Below are 12,578 nucleotides of genomic sequence, written 5' to 3' on the forward strand. Positions count from 1 at the left end.
ATCTTTACATACTGCTGACTGAATACTTCTGCCTTTTGAAGATCCTCACATACACACTCGCCTTGTTCATTAATTATTCCTGGAATATCCTTCTTGGAACCTGTTTCTGCCTTAAAATACCTATACATACCCTTCCATTTTTCACTAAAATTGGTTTGACTGCCAATTATGCTTGCCATCATGTTATGATAGGACACATCTTAAGACACCCAGGACTTGTTCAGGTGGTTTTTGAAGGAAGTGTAGAACAATCAATCAATCACTACTGTTCTGCATTTAGGGCAGTCGCCCAGGTGCCAGATTCCCTATCTGTTGTTTTCCTAGCCTTTTCTTAAACGATTGCAAAGAAATTGGAAATTTATTGAACATCTCCCTTGGTAAGTTATTCCAATCCCTAACTCTCCTTCCTGTAAACGAATATTTGCCCCAATTTGTCCTCTTGAATTCCAACTTTATCTTCATATTGTGATCTTTCCTACTTTTAAAGGCACCACTCAAACTTATTCGTCTACTGATGTCCTCCCATGCCATCTCTCCACTGACAGCTCGGAACATACCACTTATATCTTACAAATTTCATGTTTGGTCCGTATTGAAATGTACATCAGTTTAAGATATTACCAAAATTTATTAGGATCAACCTATTCAGTACAATTAGTTGTAATGTCTTAAACTGACATACCACTTAGTCGAGCAGCTCGTCTCCTTTCTCTCAAGTCTTCCCAGCCCAAATTTTGCAACATTGTTGTAATGCTACTCTTTTGTAGGAAATCGCCCAGAACAAATCGAGCTGCTTTTGGATTTTTTTCCAGTTCCTGAATCAAGTAATCCTGGTGAGGGTCCCATACACTGGAACCATACTCTAGTTGGGGTCTCACCAGAGACAAATATGTTCTCTCCTTTACATCCTTACTACAACCCCTAAATACCCTCATAACCATGTACAGAGATCTGTATCCTTTATTTAAAACCACATTTATGTGATTACCCCAATGAAGATCTTTTCTTATATTAATACCTAGTTGTTTACAATGATCCCCAAAGGGAACTTTCTCCCCATCAATGCAGTAATTAAATCTGAGAGGACTTTTACTATTTGTGACTCACAACCTGACTTTTATCCCCGTTTATCATCATACGGTACCATTGCCTACTGTCCATCTCACGATAGAGGTAGACCAAGGTATGAATATGACAAGCGGTGGTGTGGCGGTGTGTGTAGGGTGGCGTGGAGGGCTGAATCAAACCAGTTTATGGACTGATGACTCAAACAACAACAAGAACAACAACACATTATTATTATTCCATAAGTTTACTGTAAAACCAACGTAGTGACTGGTCAAAGCGCCATGCGAAGAATCCAATCAAGAACTATTTTTTTTATAGAAATAAATAGAACTACGAGTCTCCTCTCGCCGTCAACATTGCATGACTTGCCTAAAAACAATCTATATCTACTAGAGATGGGCACTATCGACTGATAGCTATCGAACTAGTCGATAGTTGAAACTATCGTAACAGTCGACTATTTTAAAAAACAAGTCGGATGAATTCAGTCACGTTCCCGTCACGGATCTCTCCACGTTTCACTGTCCAGTCAGCACAAAATAAGTTGACTGAATTCAGTCGCATTCCCATCACGGATATCTCCACGTTTCACTGCCCAGTCAGCACAAAACAAGCTGACTGAATTCAGTCGCACTCCCGTTACAGCGTCGCGGAAGTGAACGGAACTATCGGTTTATGATCACTTTGGATGTTTAATATATATGTTAATTTTTTATGTACCTACTTAACATGGCGATTTTCTCTTGTCGTTTATGTGCTCTTTATTTCGTTACATATTTGTTTATGTTAATTATGTTATTCATAAATAAGGCATAACTGTAATAATAATCTGCATAACTATAATAATAATCATCTAGAAAATACAGTAGTAGCGTAGTGGTGTGTTTGGCTATTCTCATATATATCTTGATTGTGTACTACAGCAACAAGTTTTACATATTATTATTGAGGGCATTGTTCGGGAATAGAGCCTCATTGTCGTCTTTTTACATTTTGCTGTCCATTTAGCACCAAGAAAGGCCATTCGTATGATGTTGGTTCGTATTAAGGGCATCTTTCTATTTATTAGCCCCGTGTACGAACGAGTGCGTAAATCGGATTTTAACCTGTGCAGCTGTGAATTCCTCGGTAGTGTGATTATATAATCCGGGATTGGGGTATGCACCCAAGGTGTACAGTACTATTGTGACATTTGCCAGGAATGAATGTAGAAAACCCCCTGGAAAACTACATTAAGGATATGGTTCCCGCTGTCAGTGAATGGATTACGAACCTGGGTATCCAGGTGGTACAGCTTCTTATTCCTAATGTGGAACAGAGTGGATTCCTCGGCTACGAACGTGGGTCCCTCTGAATAAATTTTTAAGTCACTCAATATAACATTAATTTTGTTCTAACGGGTGTCTATACATGTAATTTCTAATTATTGGTAAAATGCCTTAAAATGAATCAAATTCGTAAAAGTACGACTCTCCACTTTTGATACGGAGAGTTTCGACTGCAAACATTCGAATGTTTTTCATGGACTGACTATACTGCTAATAATAAGAGTTGGTTTCTGACATTTCTTAGAGGGAGGTCCGTTTACTGCCTTCCGAGGCGGGATAAAGGGAGTGGCTGTGTGGTTGCCATGGAAACGAGGGTGGGGCGACTGCGGTTGCCATGGAGATAAAACTTCAGGGCAGCTCGTCTTGCTGGGAGTTGCCAAACCTGTCACTGTCACTGATAAGAACCTGATTGTTTGTATAAAAGTGATCGCAAATGGGACGACACTGCCTAGCTAGGTAGTCTACAACAGATCACAGCGGTCAGAATGAAGGAGGGAACAAGTGAGCCGGAAGCGAGGGGTAAAAGCATGTAGAAAGGAATGCTGGAATGTGGCAACATCGTGAAATGGCACTTGCAGTGCTCCTCCCTCCAACCTTACCTGTCAGACGCCAACTTTAGTTAAGTCTAGTATACTTGAATAATTTCATTCGACTGAAATCATTCGACTGTTCAGTGATTTCGACAGGAAGTAATGAATACTCTTGTTCGACTGAAAACATTCGACTATTCAGTCGATAGTTCGAAGGGACTGTCGCTTGACTAGTCGATAGTGGTTTTCAGTCGATAGTGCCCATCTCTAATATCTGCATTTTTAGTTCGAAGCATACGATTAGTTGGTTCACGAGGAGGAAAAATTCCATGGGCAGTTCTTTGAGCATTAGACGTTTATCAGGCTACTGTAATAGGCTTACGCAGTTTGGTTTCTTTTTTCTTTCTTTTCACCGTTTATATCCATTCAATCATAAGAGGTCATTTTGTTAACTGAATTTCCATCTCCTTGTTGAATCTCGGGAGGAAAAAAAGAGAGAGAGAAATCATTTCATTCAGGTAAAATAGACATAATCGACTACATAGCGCTGTTCTAGAAACTCGTTGCATAATTGTAAAGATAAATATTCTTATCCTGAGAAATTTTTCACTTCATGTGGTTTGTTTGTAAACTCCCGATTATCTAGTATCTTGGGCAGATTGTAGAAGTAATTCAGTCGAAAAAAAAAAGGTATTTTTTCTGATGGGCTATTAGAGTTTCGATTTATGGTTGAGTTTAGTGATTCAGTTTACAATGTTTCGGCCAATTTTCTGAGGGAAAGTGTAAAGTCGTAGATGAGGAATGAGCCTATTTCTAGTCATGGCCAGAATGAATAGAAGTACATTTCATTTCTATTCATCCTAGTCATGGCCATCCCTGTCCCTAGGTCACGCAATCTACCGATGGTCTCCAAATTTCCTTGAAAACATTGAGAATCAAGAAAACATTGTGGAAATTCAAAGGAGGTTGCTAGAACATTTTCAACATGACCCAGAACTAGAGAACTGACGTTCTTTTGGTAGTAGTAGTGACTGTTGTTTCAAAAGAAAAGACGAGTTTATGGCGGGGCGCACATTCAGAAGCAGTTGGCCGCAGAGCAGGACAGCGCGCGGCTGACGCAACTGCGAAGTGCATGTGAGCGCATATTGCCACGCAGGGTCTCGTCGGTTATTCAGGACGAATAAACATGTTTTCTTCAGACTCTGTGATATTGGGGCATCTAGTGTAAAGGGGCTTCTTTTCCTATTTTTCAAGCATTCGTGACATTTTTTCATTTACCTTGTGCTGATGACCACACGACCAGGCTAGTTGGCAGTGCGGTTAGGGGTGCGCAGCTGTGAGCTCGCATCCGAGAGATAGTGGGTTCGAACCCCACTGTCGGCAGTCTTGAAGATGTTTTTCCGTGGTTTCGCATTTTCACACCAGGTAAATGCTGGACCTGTACCTTAATTCAGGCCACGGACACTTCCTTCCCATTCCTAGGCCTTTCCTATCCCATCGTCGCCGTAAGACCTATCTGTGTCTGTGCGACGTAAAGCAAATATTAACAAGGTGACCATGCGGTTGTACACTTTAAGACAACCTGTTATATCCCAGTAGAATGTGCGTATGTCGACCGCAGCATTTATATAGAAACTGTGTTATTCTTTGTAGAGGTTGCTTTATGTCAGTGTATCATGAGACACTTTTCAATACAGTGTTTGTGTAAGCAAGGTGTTCGTGTTTAATTATAAATGTCATTCATGTATGGTCATAACACAACCCCAAAAAAAACCACCAGTTTACAAGACTGAAAAGTCTAAATTCATTTTGCCTGGTGTGAAAATGGAAAACCACGGAAAGCTCTCTTCAGGGCTGCCGACAGTGTTCTTCGAACCCACTATCTCTCGAATGCAATCTCGTAGCAAGGTGGCCTAACCGTTTGGCCAACTTTCTCGGTAAATTCATTAATATCTATCTCCGTTATCATAGCTGGTATGATAAAACAGTACAAGCCTCCCGTGACACTACAGCCCTGAAGGGCCTTGGCCCACCAAGTGACCGCTGCTCAGTCCGAAGGCCTGCAGATTACGAGGGGTTGTGTGGTCAGCACGACTAATCCTCTCGGCTTTCTAGACCAGGGCCGCTGTCTCACTGTCAGATAGCTCCTCAGTTCTAATCACGTAGGCTGGGTGGAGCTCGAACAAGCTCTCAGATCCAGCTGTAAATCCTTGACCTAGTCGGTAATCGAACCTAGGGTCTCCGGGTAAGATGCAGGCACGATAAAATAGTAGAAGACATAAATGATCGGAAATTTCATTCTCTTTAACTTTTGTTTTTTAGTATTCATTAATAGGATCAGAGAGAGAGAGACGGGCAGAAAGCATTTATTTACAAATGTACTGGTAGTTGCCGCAAAACACAGTCCACTAAAATAAATCAACATTGAAAATCTATTGTGAACACGTTTTCATTTGACAAGATATAGTAAATTATTTTCTTTCCTTATTTATTCACAAAATGTCTTAGATGATGGCCACGGAGTGCACGATGATGATCTCCATAATCAACATTAGATCTCGATGTGAAATACCCAATGTTACGAGAACTTGGGTCACGGATTATTACATAGATATTTGAGAATTACATTTTAGGCCTACCATTGTACCCTGCGTGAATAAAGTTCTTTATAGCCTAGACTGTAGTTCCTTATTCCCCAAATTTACATAACAGAAACTAAAATTAAGAACTGCATTGTAGTCCACATAGTACAAAACATGGTAAGACCGAACGGCTGTGGTAATTTTCTCCTCCATTCCTCAACTAACTGCGCGACATGTGCGCAGGAAACTGTGTTTCGAAGACTGCATGTGGTAGGCGGAAGTGGGTGCAGAATCGGCCTGCTCTGCTTTGTCCTGCCCTGTCTGTCAACTTGCGATGGTGCAATGATTTGTATAGATTACAAAAATCTGCGCTGCGCTGCTTTAGCTGCTTCACCTGCATCCCAATGTGCGCCTGGCCTATCTGTCTCGAGAATTGGTTGCCTCACACTTCTAAAAAAGTTTAAGCACACCTCGTAAAGGAACTCGCATTCTGCCAACGCTATCACTATCATCGGAGGTTATGAAACGAAGAAAATGGAATCTTCGTTTTCTTTGTTTGGTTATTGAGCTTCGGATAGACTTTGCCCTGTTCCCATGCTTATTTATTCTATCAATTTAAGCTTAATCACTCGAGTATGAATAATTGGCAGAATTGTTGAAATTGAAGGATTTCGGTCTTACCATGTTTTGTACTATGTGGACTACAATGCAGTTCTTAATTTTAGTTTCTGTTATGTAAATTTGGGGAATAAGGAACTACAGTCTAGGCTATAAAGAACTTTATCTAAGAAATCTTGAAGAGCATTCATAATGTTGGGTGTAGGATTGCGTACTCTGCAAGACACCAATGGGTAAACAAACATTTTGTGACAGTAATGTCTTGAAGAGAATAGTCTATGACCTGCAATTTTTTTACAAGAGCATAGACACGAGTTATTAAATTTCAATCTGAATTTATAGTCAGGAGTTAAGTTGTGGTTTAAGTGTAGGCGAATGATAGTGGTTATGTGGTATCTACTACGAGGACAAATCAAAAAGTAAGTTATACCTCCAAGTTATGGCCATTTTTGAAACCACCTACACATAGGCAACATGGCTATGACAATATACAACGTAAGTTCACTTTTCCACATAGTCCCAAATAGACTGTAAACATTTCTTGGAATGGTCAACCAACTTTTCTATTCCGGATGCACAGAAATCATCTCCAGCACTTTGTAACCACCTAGAGACAGCTGCCTTCACCTTCTCATCATTTCCCAGCTTACTGAACACATGATAATCGCATGGCACTGGACTGTATGGAGGATGTTGGCATACCTCCCACTTGAATCGCTGCAGCATTTCAGACGTTTGGTGGGCCGTGTGAGGTGTTACGTTATCGTGCAACCAAATCACACCAGTGCTCAATTTTCCCCACCACTTTCCCTTAATTGCCTTAAGCAGCCGGTTCAACATTTGACAATACGTAGCCGAGTTGATTGTCGTGCTTCACAGCACAAATTCCACGTCCACCACAGCTTCCATGTCGAACAACACTGTCACCATTACCTTTCCTGCTGAAGGTTGGACCTCAGCCTTCCTTCGTGGTGGTGATGTGGTGTGCACTCATTCCATCAGTGTTCTTTTTGCTTTGGGTGTGAAGTGGTGGACCCACAATTTATCCCCTGTAGTGATTTGCTGCAGAAACTCATTGCCCTCCCCAAAATACCATTGCAAAAAATGCCAGTGATGATTGGAAATGTCCCTTGTGAACATCCCTGAGCAGATGTGGGACCCATTTTTGACACAGTTTACAAAGTCCAAGGTGCTGGTGAACAATGGAGAACACACTGCCATACGAAATGTTCAGCGTGCTGGCAATTTCCTGCAGTGTTATTCGCCAGTTCTGTCTAATGATCTCATCCACACGATCAACATTAGCAATGGTGCGGAACGTTGCGGGCCTACTTTCACAATATTCGTCCGTGAGATTCGTGCGTGTGGCGTCAAATTGCTTACACCACTTTACAATACCTGGGCGAGAAATTGCACACTCACCATATACTGCAGTGATTTCATGATGAATGTCCGGCAATTGAGGTGTTTAGCCCATAGAAATCTGATCGTTGCATGCACCTCCTATTTGGAGTGAACATCCAGTTGACACGCCATTGAGCCTAGCCTGCTCTGCACACATAACACGAAGGGATACCACACCAATGTTCCTATCAGACGTATCAGCAATTACTGTATATTGTAAGAAGGGAATCAAGGGGCTCAGTTTTGTTGATACTCCCAAGCAATTTTTCTTCTTCCATTAACTAATGGAAGAATGGCATCAATATTTCATCTTGGTATCGTTTTCATTTATTGTCGTCTCAAAAGAACATAGGACTAGTTATTCGTCTAGCACTAACAGCACATCAACACCAGTCTTCCAGTCATAATGAGCAACTTCATGAACTCCGTTAGGATTTTCTGTACACCAATAGCGAGAGTTACTGCTTACATGAACATTAAGATGAAACCAGGTCTCATCCAGAAAGAACACAAGCTGAGGGTTGAATAAATGATCATTAAATGATGCAAAACACCACTCACAGTATCTCACTCTTGTGGCTGGATCAGCAGGTTTTAAACAATGGGCTTGTGTACGGTTTGATGTGTAACAGCTTTGGAGCTCTGTGTGAAGAAAAAAACCAAAACCTCTGCTTGTTGTGCTAATTTTGTGAGTGATTTCTTTGGTGGCTGTTCAAGATTCGCACCAGTGTTATCAGCTTTTCCTCTGTTCAAACTGTTCATTTGCACGCATGTTTTTTATTGAGCACTGTGCCAGTAGTTTCACATTTATTTACAGTTATGTGAATCTGTGCTCATGAAGGTGGCACTTAACCAGGAAATTGCATAACAAATGCATCGTGTATTATCGGCACACTTTATCTGGATGCATTTACACCCTAGTGCTGAATTGGTCGACCTCGGCAATCTTCGAGATTCGTACTGGCAACTTTTGAAACACAAACTATGAATCACTTAAGCATCGTTGTGCGACATCTGGCGTACACTTTACGTACTAGTACTATTGTTGTTTACACAGCAAAGCCATACTATAGAATTCATGCTAGGAACAAGATTCGTATCGAGACATGTTATATAATGTTATATAATGTGTATGTGACACAGTTGTTGGCTTAAGATAATAACGGTTTAGAAACTTCATATCGATCGATCATATTCTCGATTCAATTTAGATTTATTTTCATTTAGTTGGCAGCACTACCAGAACTGGGTCAACACCTTTCTTACTCCTCGCCCCATACACAAATGCATCCAGATAAAGTGTGCCGATAATACTCATTGAGCTGACTCGTAATTAAAATAACTTTTACATATGTAAATACGGTGTTGCAATGATAATTGTCTCACCATGTTAACAGCTGAGATTCAGACTGGCTACTGATGCTTGTGAGCTTGAACACATGCACGCTGCTTGCAAGGTCAAGAGCTGTCCGCGTGCCTCCAATACTGCAGCTTACGTATTGTAGTGTAAAAATGCCACTAGGATGGTCTTAGTTTATGTGGGGGACCCTGTATGTTGCATTAAAATATCAAGGACATGTACATATGGTGGATTTAATATTGTAATAGAATCTACCATTTTCTTAATTGCTTTTTCAGATCTATAGCTCATAATGACCTGATTGTATCTTTAATGACCTTGTGATAATTCATATATGGGATTGCCATATTGTACACTAAACCATGTCTATGGGCCACGTCCTTATCTAGGCCATTGATATAAACATTTCACTTGAAAGTTGTCCGCCTTCGTAGCGTAACGGTTAGTGTTATTAGCGGCCGTCCTCGGAGGCCTGGGTTCGATTCCCGGTACTGCCAGAAATTTAAGAATGGCAGGAGGGCTGGTATGTGGTTAAAATGGTACATGCAGCTCACCTCCAATGGGGGTGTACCTGAAAAAGAGCTGCACCACCTCGGGATGAGGACACGAGTTTACATTTTTACTTGAAAGTAGAGTGTTCTGGCACCCAAATTAAAGTTATATTTTGTCCGTTGGCATTCAAATTGAAGAGTAACTTTTTAATATTAAGCACGTACCAATGACATAACGATGTTGGTAGATTGTATGCTTTTAAGTACACTGAGAGAGTCTGAAAATATAAGTGCTTTATGTATTTTATATTGTTTTATACACGAAAGTGTTTGTCTAATTGCAAAAGCTTTGGCTGTAAAAATAGATGCATATTTTGGAAGTGTAATTTTATACGATATATTATTGATTGGAATAGATAGATAGATAGATAGGTAGATAAATGTCTTTATTGGCGTAGTTTTACACCCTCATTGAATTTGGAACTATCCGAATAATTATTAGGTATAACTCTGAGGGAGATATTTTTCTTTTAATTGTTCTAGAATGTGTTGTATGGTTTTGTTGTAAAAGGAATAGAATCTACTGAGCTTGTAAGCAAGTAAAAGTTTGGTTGATTGATCAAAGGAGGGCAAGTTAGCTCACAAAAGCTCTATTTGCCAAGGGTTAGGGAGGAATAGGGCAGAAAATATATTTCTCGATTTCATTAACAGTCAGATAAATGTAGAGTGATATGTTGTGTGCAAAAAATAGAGATAGATAAATCTAAATGATGTAACAGTTAGTGTGAAAACCTAACATGATGTGTTGTTATAGTGTGATTCTTGTGGAAAATTTTGTAAATATCAGGGTGAGTTAGAAGATGCTGAGTACGTGCAGAGGTTATGCAAAAGCAAACAGAAATTAGGCATGTTTATTAGTTAAAATTTCAGGAGAGATCTTTAGCTAAAAATATGTACGTTGAGAACAATTGTCAACCACCTTACCTTAGAAGAGGCAGAAGTGTTAATTGTGACTCCTGAGGACATGCCAACCTGTCCTAAGAAGTATTTTTACATTTAAATTAGCACAAACCAGTCAACATTCTCCATAAAAGGTACTGAAAGAACACTGCTATTGAATCAATAATTAAATAATATGGTATCACTCTTATAATTAAGTACATACACTCTCTTAGACAGCTGTCATTGTCAACTATGGCACAATCAAATCTTCTAAACCAATGGTGATAAATTTATAATATACACTTTCACAATCAAAGTCTAACTCTTTTTGCCTCACTTTGCTCAGCATACATGCTTAAAAGAAGCAAATGGTGATAAATTTTGTAACCCCTTAGGCCTGGTTTCATCAACGTGGGTTCAACCTTAACCCAAAGTTATACAGTTTTAACTCTGAATTTGACTATTCATTCTGTTTCATCAAGGAGGGTTTATTTTAACTCTTAAGTTAAGGCCAGAGTTAAGTTAACCCCTTGTTTCACCTGGGTTAAACTGTTAACTCATGGTTGAAAGCAAAATGGCCACTGTAAATCATGCATTTGAGGTAGAGTTGCTTTATTTATATTTTTTAAATGGTGTTCTTAACAGAAATAGACCTATAATAGAGGAACGACTTTCAAAATCTATCTGAGGAACAATTTCTGACTGTCAAAAACCGTCATCAAAGAAAATTGCGAGAGGTTAGAATACACAACTGACCGAAACAGACCTCTCTCCCTCTCCTATACTTAAGGAACTGTATTGATTGCATTAAGGTTTTATACCCCAAGGTCATTTCATAAAATGGTTAGTGACAAGAAGTGTTATTTTTCTGCGAATTGCCAAGTAATCAGTGATTCTAACCTCAAAACTTGTTACATAGTTTCAAGATGGCCCGTAACGTGGGCAATGCTATTAAATTCCCCTGTCATTTTTTTTCCCATGTGTCCTTTTCTTTTAATTTTACACGTCAGTCTTCTTGCACTCTGTAATGCTTTGGTACTTGATGATTAATTCAGTAAGTACAGGTTTTTTAAGCAGAAAAATTTGTGCCGTTATTTCTCTTCTGAATGTCTTCCATTTTTCGATCATTGCAATCAGTTCTGTCACGATCACGAAAGAATAATATCTAGCACGGAACTGACAAAGAAAATGAAATACCACGCAAGAAATAAACAAAACAACCATGTAAGAAGTGTGTTCATAATCTCTGATTTTTAGTCACTGCCTCTTTGATTGGTTCAGCAGCTGTTTCTGGCAGAGGTTAATACATTGCTAGTTAACCCTCTGCCGAAATAGCTTGGTGAATCGCGTGACTTGCAAGAATGAATTAAAATATTAACCCTAAGTTAACAAATCCAGGGTTAGAGTATATTTACCCATATTGATGAAGTAGACTTTGTTCAGGTTGATGTTGGAGGGGGAGTGAGGGAGAGTTCATGTGTCATAATTTGTCACTGTTGATTTGCTCACAGTATAAGTTGTTAGACTGCATGGTGTTATTGTGATATAGATGGTCATGAAATATACCTTTGTTTAATTCTGTGAGTGATGCAATATTTAATACATTTTAGCCTATAGCAGAGGGTATTGACATAGTACGTATGGAAGATCTCAGAATAGTTCTTGAGATCATTCTAGTTTTTATGTAGCTCCCTGAAGTTCTCATCTTCTTGCAGGTTCCTTTTGATCATGGAAGAGCCAGTTTTTATCAAATGTGAGCCTGGATATGTATCGGGTACATCGGAACTGAATAATGCTGTAAGTGGAGTTTACTTTAAATCATGTTTGCATTATTTCAATCACATGCCGGTAGTAGGTATACATTGTTTAAATTCTTCAGTGAAAATTTGATGACATTCATCTTTTAATTAATAATTTACTGTTCCAATAGTCTCAAGCAAGCTTTTGCCAAGTTGGTGTCAGCTAATGGAAGCTACTTGATGAAGGTTCTACTGGGGGGTATATTTTGCCATGAAGTAATGTATGAGACGTGTTTATCCTTACCTGCATTTTTCTACATGTTATTGATCCCAGTTTGATTCATTTCAGCCTAAGGAGCGTGATTTATGTGGGTGTATTTTCTCCACTTTTCAGTTATAAAAACCTGTACATTTATGCACTTCTGGAAAATTCAAATATATAGTATATAAAAATTCTGTTATGAATTTCACACAAAAGTATAATTCAAGAATACAATTACTACTATAAAATCCCAC

General features: G+C 39.3%; 1 protein-coding gene across 5 annotated transcripts in view; it reads left to right on the top strand.

The window, feature by feature from the left end:
* LOC136885523 (uncharacterized) overlaps positions 1-12,578 on the top strand; it is a 48,235-nt gene that overhangs the window by 12,441 nt on the left and 23,216 nt on the right. For 4 of the 5 annotated variants that reach the window (XM_068230355.1, XM_068230356.1, XM_068230354.1 and 1 more), the window contains exons 1-2: positions 3,312-3,444; positions 12,039-12,120. In XM_068230355.1, coding sequence (XP_068086456.1) covers positions 12,052-12,120 — 69 coding nt within the window. In that variant the 5' untranslated portion in view covers positions 3,312-3,444; positions 12,039-12,051. Of the gene's footprint in view, positions 1-3,311; positions 3,445-12,038; positions 12,121-12,578 lie in introns of those variants that run through there. The other variant, XM_068230353.1, reaches the window with a different exon arrangement.

This window comes from Anabrus simplex, chromosome 14 (assembly GCF_040414725.1).
Source record: "Anabrus simplex isolate iqAnaSimp1 chromosome 14, ASM4041472v1, whole genome shotgun sequence".
Taxonomy (NCBI): domain Eukaryota; kingdom Metazoa; phylum Arthropoda; class Insecta; order Orthoptera; family Tettigoniidae; genus Anabrus; species Anabrus simplex.